A 17500-nucleotide genomic window follows, 5' to 3' on the forward strand; every position below is an offset into this window, starting at 1 on the left:
TATTTCAATAAACATATTCCTCTATTTTGTGAATTTCATTTTAAAATCAGAATTTTTACAAACTTCCATATATAATGGTACTAAACAAACAAAAAAATATTCAAGCTTTTTTTGTGGTAGACAGGAACACAATTAAGAGCTGGCACAGCTAACGTATACATAAGAAAGGTAAACATCTCTGTGATAAAAAAAATAGGTGCTATTTTAATGGGAAATATATCAAAGAGGAAGGACAAAATTTCTAAACAGCAGCTAATACTTTTGTCACAATTTGTGTATTTGTGCAAAGACATCATTAAATAAATACTTACTGGATATTGGATATTTACAAACTAGAAGTAAGAGGAAAAACCCTAAAGTATCTGGGTCTTCGATTTACTACCATTCTTTCAATCTTCCAGATGCATTAGAATGTAAAGCAATCATAAATGTGATTCTAGTTAACTGTAGTTGAAAGCTTGTCAATCAAGTCATCAATAGTGCAAATAAGCAGTTGAATATCAGCTTTTTCCTTCATCCTGTGATCACTGTGTTTCCGCAGGATGATATCTACATCTGGGCTGACTACTCGATCAGCAACTTGTAGGGACGTGTGCCAAGGAACTATGTCATCCTTCATGCCATGGAGCAACCGTATGGGACAGGCCACAGGAATGGGGCTGTGTAACAGGCAGTGGTGCTCTGCTTCTTTAATGAAACTGTATGGAATGTGGTAAAATCCTTCCTTGCTGTATTTAGACGTCAAGATCCACTCGCCTTTCATTTCTACATCCTTTTGCACCTAGTGGGGAAAATAAAAGCACACATATAAACAACCCCTGTAGCAGAGCCGAAGAACCTGAGAGCAGTCCTCAAGTCAGAAGTCAGAGGCAACACAAGGACAAAAACAATCATCATCAAAAACTGAGCCAGGCGGGGTGAAAGCCTTTAATCCCAGCACTCCTGAGGCAGAGGCAGGTGGATCTGCCACTTTGACAGCAACCTGCTCTACAGAGTCAGTACAAGTTCTAGGTCAGGCAGACCCATATACTAAAAATTAATTACTACATGCAAGGTACATTATACATATTATTTCATATAATCCTGGTAATGATTCTGTAACTAATCTACTTTTACAAAGGAAAGTATTAAGGCTTATAGTTATATATATCATATTCAAAGGCCAAATACAGAAATTATTTTAGGAACAAGCAAACTCAGATCTCTCTCTAACATACAAGTTCTTATGTCAAGTTCTGCTTTGCCCCTGATGGAAGGCAAGATGTAAGGGAATATAAACCAAATCTTAGATATTTTTTTTTAAATTTCAAAAACAATTACTTATGCACTTATGTAATTTTAGGTAGAAAGTTGCTGTTTTTATTATTATTATTATTACTATTATTAGTAGTATTTTAAGGCAGGGTTTCTCTGTGTAGCCTTGGCTGTCCTGGAACTCACTTTGTCAACCAGGCTGTCCTTGAACTCACAGAGATCCACCTGCCTCTGCCTCCCAGGTGCTGGGATTAAAGGTGTGAGCTACCGCCACCAAGTGAGAGAAAGTTTTTCAAAGTGCATAGCTTTTACCTGTCAGCATCGTAGGGATGAGAATTTATTGGTTTGAATAACAAAAAAAGCCTTAGAAATGCTTCTTGAAAACTAAACAATAATATCAGTTCTAGATTCCAATGAAATGAAACATGAATACATTTTTGAGGATTTTTTTTTTTTTTTTTTTTTTGGTAGATTGTAATTACATGCCTTCAATCTTTTTCTAATTAAAAAAGGTAATTTCCTGGCTGGAGGGATGGCTCATCACTCTTGCACAAGGCCTAGCTGGGTTCACAGACCTCCCACTGGACAGACACCTCATGGTCTCCTTTAATTCCAGCTCCACCGGATCTGACACCTGCTCTAGGCCTCTCTTGCCACCTTAGGGCTAGTGGCTAATGGGGAGGTAGTGCTCCTAGTGTCCTTGTGTTTTCCTCCAATGCTGCTCAGATTTATGTCAGACTGACACAAGCTAGAGGCATTTGGAAAGAGGACTGCCAATTGAGAAAATACTTAATACTGACATACAGGCAACTTTTTGAGGTTTTTTTCCTTGATTAATGACTGATGTGAGTGGTGCCATACCTAGGCAGGTGGTCCTGAATTGTGTAAGAAAGCAGGACGAGCAACCCAAGAACAAGTCAGTGAGTAGAATTTCTCCATGGCTTTTGCTTCAGTTCCTGCCTCCAGGTTCCTGTCTATAGTTCCTGTTCTGCCTTCTCCCCCATGACAGAGTGTGTAAGTCACAAGATCAGATAAAAGCTTTCTTCCCTAAATTGCTTTTAGTCATAGAGTTTTATTACAGCAGTACAAACTCTACCTAAGAGACCTTGTATTTGATTTTTAATGTTCACCTTACTCACATGCTGACCAATATAGTTACACACTTGAAAAAAAAAAGTACACATTCTTGAGAAAATGTCCTATCATGAAAAGTATTGTATTGGTGAGTCAAGAGGATGAAGCAAGGGTCAAAGTTTCAAGTTCATAAAGAAATAGTAGAGAAAACACAAACACTGAGGAGCTATGGTTGAAGGTAAAAAGTGAAAGAAATCTAGACATCAGCACAGGGATGTGCAGTATTGTGTACAGGAAAGGCTACCTTTGTAGCTTTCGCTCTCACAGGAAATAATATCAGGATTCTCAGGAGGTAAATTTGTGTACATCAGTGTCCACAACCTCAGGTAACATTTCTCAGAACACTGTCCATTGCTGACTTGCTTTTCAAAAAAATAAAAATTGTGTGTTGCTTATGTATGTGTCTGTATGACTATATGCACACTGATTTGAGGGTGTGTGCACCAATAAACACACACATGAAGACCAGGGGATGGGCACAGGGGTCTTGCTCTGTCATTCTCCACTCAATCTCCCCCCTTGACCTTGATGCTGTTTTCTCAGCTAGACAAGAAGCCATCAAGCCTTAGTGACCCCCCTGCTTCCTCCCCTTGGAGCTGGGCCTGTAGGTGTTTGAGGGAACACCTGACTTGTTCCATGGGATCTGGTATCTTAACTCCAGTGCTCATGAATGCAATCAACAACACAAATGCATGGAAACACAGATATTGCTCATTCCATTGCCTCTACAGGAACTACACTGTGTTGGATAGTTTTATGTCAACCTGACACAATCTAAAGTCATGTGAGAGATGGGAGCCTCAATTAAGAAAATGCTTCCATAAGACAGGGCTGTAAGAAAGTCTGTAAAGTGTTTTCTTAATTAGTGATTGATGGAGGAGCTCCCAGCCTCTTGTGGGTAGTACCACCCCTGGGCTGGGGGTCCTGACTTCCATAAGAAAACAGGCTGAGCAAGCCATGAGGAGCAAGGCAGTAAGCAACACTTTCCATGGCGTCTGCATCACCTCCTGCCCTGACTTCCTTCAGTGATGAACCATGAAGTGGAAGTCTAAGTGAAATAAACCCTTGCTTTTGGTCATAGTGTTTTTATCACAGCAATAGAAACTCTAATCAGGATACCACCTAAACATATATCCAATCAGAGCTTTAAAAAAAAAAAGTTGTCTTCCCAGATAGTTCAGAAACTTCATTTCTTTTGCTCTAAGACAATAGTTAATAGAAAACAATACTAACCAAGCAACTGAGCAAGAAAAAATAAGTTCTACCTCTTGTGTGCTAACTCTGACTAACTAATGATGGTTGCCTAGAGAACGTTACATCTACACTCAGGCTAAACACAGTAGTTCCCCACTACTTAATGTAGTCTCACACGATGTAAGGACAGGTATGACTCACACCCCACAAACGGAGTACAGGAGGCTATGATACAGAATCCCATTAGGCAAATGAAATAAAGAAAATATAGCTTAAACAGAGAGTGTAAAGCATGACTTTGTTGGCATGGCTCATGTGCTTGGCAGGAAGTTTAGAAAGAGACATGAGAAAAGGAAACAAGATGGAGCAAAAGGGCAGTGACGATAAAAGATGGGTCGCTGTAATAAGTTAGAGGCAGAGAGAAGGCAGAAAAATGTTAGGAAGTACTAGATGGACCAGGACTTACCTCAACCGGGAGTGAATGGAAGTGTTTCACCAGCCCATCTGCAGCAGTAGCTATACCAATAAGAGCTATGACCTTTTCTGGCCGTGCAATTGCAGCATGCAGCATGAGCCATCCACCAAGGCTAGATCCAACCAGTATCTAAAAGCAAACATGAATGTTTTCAAAGAGGACTCTCATACTAGTCTATAAAGGGGATTGTTTAATAGAAATATATGCCTGGACTTTATCTTTCACATCCATGTAGATCCTAGACTCTTAAACTTTTAATATGTAACACAAAGTAAAATCAATAATTAACTTTTTTTTTTTTTTTTTTTTTTTTTTTAAGATGGGTTTCTCCTGCATAGACATTGTTGTCCTGGAACTCAGTTTGTAGATCAGACTGGTCTTTAACTCAGAGGTCTGTCTGCCTCTTCAATGCCATTATACTTAAAATATAGAATTATATAAACAAACTTTTTCAATAAGTGTCATTGCTTATTAGAAAATAAAAATAGGACAATTTTAAATCAAAATTACTCATCAAAATCAAATTTAGCAAAACTAACAAAATATTATCAATTGTCACACCTAAAGAAACAAATAAATATTGCTTGAGTCAGAAATCACTCTACTTAACAAAAACAGTTACCTGTGGTCCTTCAGCGACATCATCAAGTATAGAAAGTACATCCTTTCTCCATTTCCCCACTGTGCATTCTGCTAAGTTACCATCTGAACTTCCAACTCCTGAGTAGTCAAACCTGGAAGGGAAAATATATATTTATACCTAAGTGTTTACATGAACAAATATATTCATACTTGCTTCTTTGATTTTAAAGCAAAGTAGGACATTTTTCATTACTATAGTAACTAAACTACAGTAAAACACCAGTCAACATGTATTTTCTTAAATCCTCCTGGCTTAACTTTCAAGTGCCTATCATGTCAATCACTTCCTTACAGGCTTTACTGTTACTAGCTTAGTCCAAGTTGGCATCTCAACTAGAACACTGCAGCAGTCCTCTAAGTCTCTTCTCATTTCCTTCACTCTCATAGCCTGCTCCAAGAGTAGTCAGAATGATCCTTTTAAATGAAGTACCATGCCATGCATGCTCTGTGTTCTTAATACAACTCAAAGCCCATCCCATAGTTCCCTGAACTCATTTCTCAGTGATCTCTTTCTCTCCCAAGTAAATTCTCACTTTCATTCTTGAAACTATAGGTACGCACCATCCCCGTTCCTGCACCATGAACGTTCACCTCCACCTGCTGTACTTCCATCTCCAAATAGCCGTGAGACATCCCTCACCTCATCCTGTCTTTTAGCTCAAACACTGTATCTAAGCAAAGCTGCCACTGACCACCCCAGTGCTAACACTGTGCTTCTTTCTCAGTTCTGCACTCCCCTACTGCTTAATTTTCTTCATAGCACTTATTGCTGACAAGAATATAAGTCATGTGAACTCCCCCTCCCACTTTTTCCTAGGGATCCAAGCTCAGAATCTGTCTAATCTCTGAATTTTACCTCTCTTTCAAGTCCCAATTCAAAAAGTTGTGAAGTATTCTATCATGTCCAGCAATTATCAAATCTCCAGCTGTCCTTCACTACTCCCAATTCCCGGCCAAACCCTTTATACCCATGAGCTTTTGCATGGTATTCTAGTGCCTAGAAAGTCTTCCTTCCCGACCTAACTCCTAGTCACTCCTTAAGTCACTTCACTTCAGTTGGTGAACTTCCCTCATTCAGTACTGTCCTGCAGAGGCAGACATAGGTGGATCAGGGGCTCCCTGGCCAGCCAGTCTAGTCTACTTCAGAAGCTTCAAACAAGAGAGAGAAACCCTGTCTCTGAAAATAAGGTGGATGACTCCTGAAAAATAACAACCAACGTTGTCTCCTGGCTTCTACACATACGCATGCATGGTCATGTTCACACAGAATCATGTCTACACACACTGAATCTGGAAGGCTGCTACACAGGAAGAACTTCAAGGATCTGTAGTGAAAGCCCTTTGTGTATAAATGCATGTTTATACAGCATCAAATATGCAGCAAACTACATATGGCTGGAACTGCCACAGCTCTCAGTCTCAAATGAAATTCACGAACCAGTAAAATAGTGTTTTCTATGTTTATATGTGCTGTGGAGTATGTGTATGTGCATGTATTTCCCTGTGTGAGGGGCGCACGTATGTATGTGGTATGGGCACATGTACGTGTGTTTGTAGGGGCCAGAGACTGATATCAAATATCTTCTCCGATTGCTCTCTACCTTATACGCAGTATCGGGTCTCTCCCTGAGCCTGAGGCTCTCTCACTGTTGCAGCTGGTATGACTAAGCCACTTGCTTAGGGTCCCTTTCATGGTCTCCCAAATGCTGGGATTGCAGGTGGGCAGCCACCCCACCCAGCTTTCACATGGGCTGGGTAGAGCTCTGACTCCTGCACAGAAAGTGCTTTGTTCACTGAGCCATATCCCTAGCCATAAAATGCTGATTTCTTTATTAAAACTATTTTTTAGACAAAGAAGCAATGACAACAATATTTCTGATTATTTTGAATGTTCTCCTCAGTGGTCTCTCTCCATAGATAGCACTGCCTTCCTACCCAAATCTTTTCCCCCCAGAGTTCCCTTGTAAAGACTTGTCCATCCACTTCCCTCCTTAGTGTCTCTTACCTATGTACACAGTGCTCTATGTGCATGTACCACCTACAGCCTAGAAGAGGGCATCAGATCACATTATAGATGGCTGTGAGCCACCATGTGGTTGCTGGGAATTGAACTCAGGACCTCTGGAAGAGCAGTCAGTGCCCTTAACCTATGAGCCATCTCTCCAGCCATCTCTCACCTTATGCAATCTCTTTCGAATCACATTCTGATGGGTACCTCTGCCTAATAACCAGCAAGTGTTTCCAACCCTTGCTTAAGGGCAAGTGCAATACTTTACAATCCTTACTATATTATTTAGTTCTAGTCTTCAAAACAAGTCAAGAGATTTTAAAGTGAAAGAAAATAAATCGCTTCTCGGCCTTTTGGCTAAGATCAAGTGTAGAAAATGAAATAATTTTGCTAGTCTGATAAATTTTTATTAAAATACCAGAATGAAAAAGAAGAAATATAAAATTAAGATTTAACTAAACACTCCCCATCTTTGTTTATGCCCACACACATTCAGATTATATAAGGAGAAAGAAAACAGAAATGTAAACTATATAGTATCAATTTACAATATTACATTATTTTTAAACACTTTTGTGTGTGTGTCGGGGGGGGGGGGGTATGCTGGGGACTGAGTCCAGGATTTTGTGCTAAAGGAATGTTCTACCCCTGAGCTACCCTATACTCTCAGCCATAAACACCAATTTTGGAAAGTAATGAACATTGCTAAGTAAGCCCTATGTCTCCAGTGGAAAAACTCATAACCAGAAGAGATTACAAGAAACCCGGCAAGTGTATTTCTTTTTGCCACGCGGATTACTGCATCTAAAGAACTAAGTGGCTAGCTCCCTTATGACACTCTCTTCTAGCCAGCACGTCACAAAGACCTCAAAGACCATAAACCACAAGATCAAAGACTGGACACTATGAAAATAAATTCATCTATTAAAATGTTGGCATTTACTTCAGTTGGCTCTACTACAATGCTAAATAGCAATGCAATCTCTGAAATGTATTGTTCCTACCTTATATAGGCGTGACCTAGAGATTTGCAAAACTCCTCAACTGCCAGTGCCTTTTCACCATTCATATTAGAAAGATAGCCAGGGATGAAGATAATTCCTGGGCTTTTGCCTTTTAGCCTCTTATAAGCCAGGCTTGGAAGGTCTGGTCGATTAAGGAAAGCGAGTGACGACTTTTGTCTGCAAGCTAAACAAATACAAAAAGCATGAATTACAGTTTGAAAATTATATTTGGAAAAATCACAAATATTTTCAAATTTAACTTTAACTTACTGCACTTGATAGAAAAAAAATCAAAACAGGCTTCAAGCATGAGATTTTTAGTTTTAAAGTTCCATTAAAATTTTTTACCTTTTTAGAGCAAGGCCCAATCATACTCTTCCAAAATACACGAGGTAGAAATTTCAGTGAAACATAAGACAGAGACTCATCAAAAAAATGTCCTCATGTCGGAGCCACAAGATCACCCTAAACAGTAGCAATTAACATTTAAATTTAAATACGTCACTGAAGCCTTTCTGTTTTAACAATGTTTCAGGAATTCCATGTTTTCTACTTTTGGCCAGATGAGTGGGAAGAAAGAAGTGCATGCGCGTTTTTGTTTTTTGTTTTTTTTTTTTTCGGGTTTTGTTTTTGTTGTTTTGTTTCCTCAAAAGGGAACTGGCAAGGTTGCAGGCACCTGCAATCCAAAGCCTTGGGAAGCTGAGGTAAAATAACCACGAGTTGTGAAACTATTTAGCAAGGAAGGAATGGGACCCCAGCTGCCGGACTCTTTGATGGGATGACCACTGAGCAATCCTCCCCAGGAAGGTCACCCGGCATAATTTCCTACCAAATCTGGTTTCAAAAGGCTTTTCCCTCAAAAAAAGGCCTGAGAGCTGGGCAGGGTGGTGCACACCTGTAATTCCAGCACTCAGGGAGGCTAAGGCAGACAAATGTCTGAGTTCGAGGCCAGCCTGGTCTACAAAATGAGTCCAGGACAGCCAAGGCTATACAGAAAAATGCTATCTCAAAAAACCCCTGAAAAATAAAAAAATAAAATGGGTTAAGTATCACGCTTGGAAAAATACTTCTATAACTCTGCAATTAATGTTTACTTCTGTTGGCTGGCTTCACAGATTTTAGGATTATTTAAATGTGGCAGGTCACATGATGACTCTTAAGAGTACTACTCCATTTCACTGTTTTATTTGCCACCCCTCCCTCAGTATAAAAGCAACACTTGATCTTGAAAAGATCAGGGGCATAAAAATACTTTTTTAAAAATTACACTTTCTTCCGTCCAAAGACAGGCTTGAACACTCCTGAATAGTAAAGTTCTGGAGCAGCAAATCCTTTATCTTATTCTTTAAAACTTTTAAATTACTTAGTGACCGTGTACACACGCTGTGTCTACATGAGGAGCTGAGAACATGGTTCTCCCCCCCAACCCGACCCCCCACCTTGTGGATCCAGTGTGCCAGTCTTGGTGGTAAGTGCCTTTACTTGCTGAGCCATCCTTGCTAGCCCTCATTTAAAAAAATAAATATTAAACAGTCTTCTTCTAACCTTCATGTTGTTAGTGAAAGTTTCAGCGTCTCTCCCATGTGTACTGATAACATTTTCCTCACTTTGAATTTGTCCAGTTTATTTAAAAAAAAACACACACACAAGAGGCAGAAGGGGACCTCCACAAGTTCCAGGTCACCCTGTTCTGTACAATGAGTTGTAGTAGAGACAGAGGTTATATAGTGAAAACCTGTCTCACAATCACCCCACAAACCACACATACTCCCCAAATACACACCAAGACTGGAAAGCTTTAAAGCCATCCCTTATTTGTGTCAACCAGATTCAAAGTTTCAGTGTATGGAAAAATACACCAAGTTTAAAACTTGGTGGAAAACAGGGCAACTGGGGATCAGTTTATGTTGGTCAGTAGACTGTATCAGCAACAATGTTCATTTCCCATTTCCTTAATTAAACATTCAAGTAATCTTTTCATCCCCTTTCAGGCACCACCTCCCAACAAGTCAGTTTCATCCAAGGAGGCTAACTAGATTTTATGTTTGTGAGTTATAAAAACAACAGATTCAACGTCCAATCTATAAATCATCTTTATAGAATAGGATTAGCTCAAAGCCTGATGCACACATGGTTAATGAATACTGCTAAAGGATAAAGTAATATTTTCCTCTTGTTAATGAAACAACATACTATACTCAGCCGGGGCTACATTATTATTATTGTTGTTGTTGTTATTATTATTATTAGGTATTATTATTATTATTATTATTATTATTATTATTAGGTGTGCAATTAAGTTAAACTGATTAATACTTTAAAAAAATTAACCATGTTAATTTATATAATGACATTACTATTCCAAGCGCTACACAGCTAATATCTGCATGGCAAGGTGTGAAAAGCACACCAGCGATATCACACAACGATAACTACACATATACACAAATCATGAATTCTATGTACATAATATTATTAACCCAAATCTTAGTACCCATTGTAGAGTAATTACAGTTCTTTGAAGAAGGAAAAAAACAAACAAACAAACCAGATATTAGGTCCAAAGATGACATCTGCATGTATAAAGAACATGCCTTCATACTGTATGTTTCCTTGGGTCAACGACAGGCAGAGCTGAGCATTTAACAAAGTAAGGATATGTAAACCCCTAGATGCAGCTAATAGCCAAATACACTAAATGCACACCAATTTTTCTTTTCTGATCTTGACGTTTGACTCAGAGAACGGGGGCGCTCCTTAAATAGCAGTGTAAAACGCTAACGAGGACCTCCAAGAACACCCCAGGGCCTCAGCAGAAAGCAGTCTCTCCCCGCCTTCCCCACAAGCGTCCAAGGTGCTGAGAAAGCCACAGAGCAGTTTTGAATGGAGCGCCAAGCCGGCTCTCGGCGGACACAGGCCGACTGCCGGGCGTTCGAAAGAGCCCGCGTCCCCCTCCTTCCGTTCACTAACCTGGGAGCCACCATGCCCGCGGAGACTTCCGAGCCAGTGATGCGGTCAGGCCTCGGTACCGCCCAAGGGACACGGCCGCCCAGCCCCACCTCCGACAAGGTACCCAGGCCGCCATCTTCCCAGCTGCCCCTGCGCCCGCCACGGACTTGCGCGGCTCGCACGGTCCCGAGGTCACGCACGCGCAGTCCTTAGGAAGGCGGAGGGTGCGGAACTGCGTCACGTGGGATTTATTTCTCCCGGGAGGAGGATGCGCAGGACGGTGTCCGGCGTTCCTCTTTCACCAGTGTGTTGTTCTGTCGCCCGGAAAGGGCAATTGGCTTGTGACATTGGGATGGCCTTGGCCGGCTTTAGTTGCAGTAGGCTGACGAAATCTCGGCAAGGAGCAAGGGTCAAACTGAACGTTCATATATGGGAAATCGTATTATCATCCGGAGGACCCAAAATCCTGTGACAAAAATTGTTAGGCTTCTTGCATTACCAAGTATCCATGAATCCATTTCAGCCTATGGGGGAAGGTTTCCAAGAGGCGATCTTTATCTTAAATTCACTTCATTGGAGTTGCATCAAACATTCTTTGCTCTCTCCCAAACAAAAATTTCCACTCACCTAATTGTTAAAAAAATTCAAATGAGCAACCAAAAACAAAGATACTGAAAACACTCATTCACATGTGGTTGCTAGGTGGGTGACAATCTAAAGCCATTTCTCAATCTGGCGGTATTTATTACAATACACAAAATTTCCAGTACTCTTTCTGAAATACCAATGAGATCTGGAATATGAAAGATGCGCAACACAACAGATATTGTTTTGAGAGGTTTATTATATGAGCATGGGGAGAGAAGGAAAGGGGGTGGCCAGAGAGAGAGAGAGACAGAGGAAGAGAAGGGAGGAGGGAGGAAGAGATAGAGGGGGAGGGGAGGAGAGGGGGGAGGAGGAGGAGGAGAGGGAGGGAGGGAGGGAGAGAGAGAGAGAGAGAGAGAGAGAGAGAGAGAGAGAGAGAGAGAGAGAGAGAGAGAGATGGGTAGACAATGGAGGAGGGGTGAGGTGGGTGTGTCCTTTTATACCAGATAGGGGCATGCCCAGTGGCAAGTAAGCAATGACATCACAGGCAGACTGGGACAGAATCCTAGTACTTTCAAGTACCATTCCTTTTTTACTATCCTAAATAAAAGAACACTGAAAAACACCCCAAACCCAAGTTCTAAGCACAAAGGAGATTTATTTGCTTCAGAGAGACAAACGCAGGGAGTAACAGACAAGACAAGAGATGGAGGAGGAGGGAGAGGAGGAAGGAGTGTTTGTCTGGTGGGGGGAGGACAAAGGGCTGCCTCTGGGTAGAGAGGAGACAGACATGGCTCATAGGAAAATGGCGGTTTCCAAAGATAAAAGGGGAAACCTCGTGTTAGAATGAGGTGTTTAATTTTGATTGGACGGATTAATTAGGGTCGCCACACGGGGGTTTTTGATTGTTGGACTACAATATTCTGATAACTGGATCTTGGTAACAGCCTCAGGAGGAGAAAGTGGCCAAATAAGGGAATAGACCTTGGTGGCTATCTTTAGGAATGGAATCTAATTGTTATTAGCAAGGCAGAGGGAATGGGGGAGAAGGGCAAGGGCTGCCAGCGCCATGTTTGCCATGCTCAAGCTAGGCTCGAGGCCCTTCAAACCCGAGTTCATAAGGTTGTGTATTACCCTTCAACAGCACCTTTTTTTTTTTTTTTTTTTTAAAGATAAAAACAAGGTGGGAGGTAACCAATAGCAATAGAAAAATAATTGAATAAAGTGTGATACTTTATTCAAGTATAAAGAGTCTCTGGATTCTAAGATCCTTCAAAGTAATTTCGGAGGCCTCAAGTCTTACGAAGGATAGGCTTTATGTTGTATATTCTTAGAACCATTGTACTTTGTGAAAATTTTTATGTAAAACCATGTTACTATTTGTCTCAGTTAGTCTTGTCAGCTTGAGCACCTGGGAAGAGGGAACCTCAATTGGCAATTGCCCGCATCCAACAGATTGGCTTGTAGGCACATCTGTGGGGCATATTCTTAATTTCTTTTTGATGTAGGAGGGCCCAGCCACTGTGGGCAGTACCATACCTTAGTAGATGGGCCTGGGCTGCACAAGAAAGGTAGTTAATGTGAGACTGGAAGCAAACTAGTAAGCAATATTCCTTGGTGGTCTCTGCTTCAAGCCTCAGCTGTGAATTTTTGCCTTGGCTTTCCTTAGTTGAATCAGTAACTAGCAAGCCAAGAAAACCCTTTTCTCCCTTAGGGTGCCCCTATTCATGCCATTTATCACAATGACAGAAGCAAATTTGGACACTACCCTTTCAGAGATTTGGGAGCAGTCCTTGGTGCCAAAGTTTAAAAAAAAAAAAAAAAAAAAAAAAGATATGCATGTTTTTGGAGTCTTGGAAACATGGTCTGTTGAATATACTGGAGAAGACTGATGGAGATAGACAAAAAATATACCTTATTCTTCAGCAGTGTCCCTCATATAGGAATCATGTACCATGACTAAAGCTGACTGAATAGGTCAGCATGCTTCTAGCACTAGCAAGTCTTCTCCTTCTCCTCCTCCTCCTCTTCTTCCTCCTTCTCTTCCTCCTCCTCCTCTTCTTCTAAAATCATTTTGATTTTGCATCACTTCTCTATGCCCCATTCCTAAAGTAACTAATTAAAGTCCCCTTTCATTGAAAGTAAGAAAAAACATTAAGGAACAAGTCTTAGCTGTGCGTCCTCTTTTTAGGCTTACAGGAACTCCTAATGAATGTGGATAGGGTTGAAACCTCATAAAGAGAAGTCATTACTGCATGAAGTACCCAGCAGCCCATGTGGATGTGCTAACATGAGACTCCCCACAAATCCCATGGAATCTGAACAGAAGTCCTGCTGCTTCTTCCTGGCAGCTTGGGGCCAATAAAACTCCGTTTTTCCTGTCACTGTCTCTCGTTATTGGTATGCTTCATGGCCAGTGACAAAATTGGAGTTTTTACAGTCCCATAGAAACAGCCACTTGATTTCAGGATGCATTACAGCCAATGTGACACTATTTTGCCAGTTCCCCACTAGGGCGCATATAGAAGCCAAACGACGGAATCACAAAGGTGACATCCAATGAATGCTACCCCACTCCTGTTATCTTAACAGCCGACAAACATGCTCATAGATTTTTGGTCATTACAAATATTGTTAGTCTCCACGACTATTTTGAGGGACTCTTTGTACTTTATATGTAGCAGGATTTTTAAAAAAATCATGTGACTTGCCATAATGAAGAAAATACTACACACAGAAAAGGGGAAACCTATGGATTACTTTCTCAGTCCACTCTTATCAACAAAACAAGTTGGGAATCTAGGTGGCTTTGTGACACTGTCAAAGTACTTTCCCTGACAGTAATGGTCTTGAAATAGAACAGTTTGTTTCCTGTAAGGGCATGTTTAGACACTGTTCTTTTCATCAGCATGTAAAAGTAAAAGAATATGTTTTTGAAGGAAGTGTCTCTTCTTGACATCCAGAAGAGAGAGGCCCCCACCAAGTAAAGCCTCAAAGCTTTCTTTTACATTTGCATTAAACCTTCTTTTATCTTTTGCAGATGTCAGTAATAGTTAATACATGGAAAAAAGATAAGAAGAAAATGTAAGTTTTTTTCAGCGTTCACCTCCTTTTGTCTGTAAATAGAAACGTGGCCAGGGATGCTTCCAATTATTGTAGTTTATGACTTTCCAATCATAATGTTAGCACATATCAATATCAACCTTTATGTAGAGTCTACCATTAATTTTTGCTGACTAATCTTCCCTTTGTTTTGTTACAGGTAGGTGATTGCTGAGAGAGAGAGAGAGAGAGAGAGAGAGAGAGAGAGAGAGAGAGAGAGAGAGAGAGAGAGAGAGAGAGAGAGGGAGGACTTCCAAATGTGAAATCAGGTAAACACTTTAATCCAAATGTCATACATTTAACACACATATCTAACAGTTTATGACATGCAAATTGATTAGAACACCCTTATCCTATGAAGAAAGTACAGTACAGACAAATTATCTTTACATCAACCAACCAAAGTTTAGCAATTGAATTTTAATTTTTTAGGTCACTAGAGTTGAAGGAAGACCTCTGCAAAAATGACAGACCAAAAAAAAAAAAAAAAATGCCTCCTACAGTCATGATCTTTGTCCCTCATTATTCAAGTAAAACCTTGCATTATCCAGTTGCAAAATCTTATTATTGGTAACATGTATGCAAGTATAAAAGTACACTGTAAGCTTTTTTGAAAATTGTACCCAGTGAGGCCTGACAACGTTTTATGAACACATGTCTAATCATTTCACTTGTACAAGTCAGGAACACCATAGTTTTCTACTTCTATCCATTTGGCATGTTTTAGGAAAGAGTTCATTCGTACTTACAAACATATAAAACACAAAACCTAAAATAATTGGCACTTGAAAAATGATTATAAAAGAGACTTGCCTGAAGTCATTTCATTAAAAAAAAAAAAAAAAAAAAACTCTAAAACCAAAGGCTACTTGCAAAGATACATATAAAAAGATATAGCATAGAGAATATTATTTTGAATTTTGGTTGTCTTCTAAAAGAAAAAATATATTTTAATTGTTCTGTTTTTCAGTGAAACAGTGATTATGCCATAGTTATGCCATGTGAGGGTTCACTTAACAGATTTTCCTCCTAAGTAAGAGGAATCTGGTGGTCTAAAGAAAATTGGCTACTGGTTGCTTTTATTCTCAGCACCAGAGATGGACAAATCTTCAATAGACTACAACCCTCACACTAAATACTCTCCTTAATTAAAACTGCCTGATGTTGTCTGATATGGCCTTTTTTGTTTTTATTTTCTTTCTTTCTTTTTTTAAAGCCTTTTCTTAAAAGAATAATCTTTTTGATTTTTTAGTCTTCTAAAGAAGTGGTTTACTATATATGTACAGTGGCTTGTGTCTGTGTGTCCTAGAAGTGGGGGGTGGGGGGGTGGAGGCACTATAGAGTCAGCATCAAATCAAAATGCCATTTAAAAGAGCATTTAGAGAGTAACACTGAAGCTAAGCAGGAGTCAAGCCAAGTCTTTGGTTCTGGTGCGGTATTTAAACATTAAGGCAAAATGTCTAAAACCTGCTGCCTTCTAAGTCATTATTTGCCTATTTTTATAAAATGATACTTCCTACAAAGAAGGCAGTTGATTACCGATGACAATGACCAGGGTGCTAAGATAATCTCATATTTCTAAGTACATATTTACAGACATTGTGTAAACCGTTCAGTTTATTTAACCAACATCAACTGATAAAAAAGAGTTTATAAGAAATATGTGTCTAAGTGATGCTTTTATCAAAATAGTGTTTTGGTTTTGGTTTTGTCATAGGGGCTCCAGTTCTTTCACTCTGAGCCCTGTTTTCTTTCTTTCTTTCTTTCTTTCTTTCTTTCTTTCTTTCTTTCTTTCTCTCTCTCTTTTCTTTTCTTTTCTTTTTTTTTTTTTTCCTGTGAAAGGCTCCCCAGTATAAAAAGAGTTCCGCACACAACTAAAGCGATGAGTCTGTCAGGTCTTTTCATCTAAGGCTGGATATGGCTTCATTCTTGGAGGAGACTATTGCGCCTGCCCTGAAGTGGACTACAACAGGAAGTGACTGTATCCTTCTGCTCCTGTCACTATAACATCCATCCAGATCCGCATGGCCTCTGGGGAAGGGGCCACCATGTAGTAGATTCTGTCATGCGTCTTGACACTGAAGGTAAGTAATGGGTTAGGACTCTGGAATTCAAAATGAGAAAAGAATGTCAAAGAAACATTTCGAAAGCTGAACGTTAATGCAGAGGTTTGAAAGTTCTTCCGCTTTAACTGTTCCCCTTGACATAAATCTATACAGTATCACTTATGCTACATGACAGTGCTCCATCCACCCTGCACACCTTCCTCAGGATGGGCCAGCTTTCTATTGACATCTCATGCAGGGCTCACCAATTCATTAACCAGTTGGTAAAGCTTGGGCGTCTCATGGCTGGGAGACGCTCAATGAATAACAGTCTTTTCAAGGTCCTGGTTAAGTTAGCATTTGCCTTCCTAACTATATAATAGGTAGTTCCTCCCAAAAAGCTTGCAGAGTGGCTGTTGGGTATCTCCAAAATCATTATATCCAGAACCTTTCTTTATTTCATCAGGCCTTTACCCTAAAAAAACAATCATTCACCTAATGTATTTTCAATTTTAACTTGCAGCACAGTTCTGAACATATTTCTCCATCCTGTGAGAATGCAAACTCTAAATCACAATCCCCAAATAACCTTTCCCCTAACTTAATTACATCTTTAAATTGGGGACATTATCCAGGAATGGTTGCACCTGCTCATAACACCAGCTACCCAGGAGGCAGAGGCAGGAGCATTGCAAGTTGAAAGCCAGCGGGGGCAACAGAGTGAAACCCTTTTTCAAAGACAGAACATGAAAGAGGGCAGAGGATGAAAGAGTTGCCTAGAATACAAAGGGTCCTAGGTGCCCCACCCCCACGCCGACAAAAGTTGCAGACACTTTGGAAGTTGATACCTACCTTATTAGCATTCTTGAGGTGATCATAATACACTTCTTCGATGGCTTGAAAATATATCACTCCTTTTAATTTAGCCTCATGTTTGTCTGCAAGATAAATGAGTGCTAATCACCTCATAGCCAGCAATGAACAGCAGAGAATATAAGTCCATGATTAATTACCATCATTAAAATATTTATCTATCATTTACATTATCTCAGATAACCTAGGGTTAATGCCATAAACGCAGGTGAGTCCTCCAGGCTCGGATGGATAG

General features: G+C 40.1%; 2 protein-coding genes across 13 annotated transcripts in view; both read right to left on the minus strand.

Moving 5' to 3' along the window:
• Positions 1-319: 319 nt before the first annotated feature.
• On the minus strand, positions 320-10849 carry Abhd10 (abhydrolase domain containing 10, depalmitoylase). The gene is made up of 5 exons (XM_051149995.1): positions 10682-10849; positions 7712-7895; positions 4680-4791; positions 4049-4186; positions 320-781 (listed from the first exon to the last, which is right to left on the minus strand). Exons 1-5 carry the CDS (start codon positions 10794-10796, stop codon positions 437-439), a joined length of 894 nt encoding a protein of 297 aa, XP_051005952.1. The 5' UTR covers positions 10797-10849; the 3' UTR covers positions 320-436.
• A 5378-nt stretch (positions 10850-16227) lies between these two features.
• Phldb2 (pleckstrin homology like domain family B member 2) overlaps positions 16228-17500 on the minus strand; it is a 218099-nt gene continuing 216826 nt past the window's right edge. For all 12 annotated transcript variants that reach the window (XM_051149997.1, XM_051150005.1, XM_051150002.1 and 9 more), the window contains 2 exons: positions 17245-17330; positions 16228-16451 (listed from right to left, as the gene is read on the minus strand). In XM_051149997.1, coding sequence (XP_051005954.1) covers positions 16311-16451; positions 17245-17330 — 227 coding nt within the window. In that variant the 3' untranslated portion in view covers positions 16228-16310. The remainder of the gene's footprint in view (positions 16452-17244; positions 17331-17500) is intronic.

Source organism: Acomys russatus, chromosome 8 (genome assembly GCF_903995435.1).
Source record: "Acomys russatus chromosome 8, mAcoRus1.1, whole genome shotgun sequence".
NCBI classification, from domain to species: domain Eukaryota; kingdom Metazoa; phylum Chordata; class Mammalia; order Rodentia; family Muridae; genus Acomys; species Acomys russatus.

Bases quoted from the DNA above. Each gene is read 5' to 3' on its own strand.
- Abhd10 (XM_051149995.1), bottom strand. From the start codon at position 10,796: ATGGCGGCCTGGGTACCTTGTCGGAGGTGGGGCTGGGCGGCCGTGTCC. The intron at 4,792-7,711 runs GTAGGAACAATA...TTTCCCTTCCAG, and splicing joins CTAGGTCACGCCTATATAAG to GTTTGACTACTCAGGAGTTG. The intron at 4,187-4,679 runs GTAACTGTTTTT...GTTTGCTTTTAG, and splicing joins ATGTCGCTGAAGGACCACAG to ATACTGGTTGGATCTAGCCT.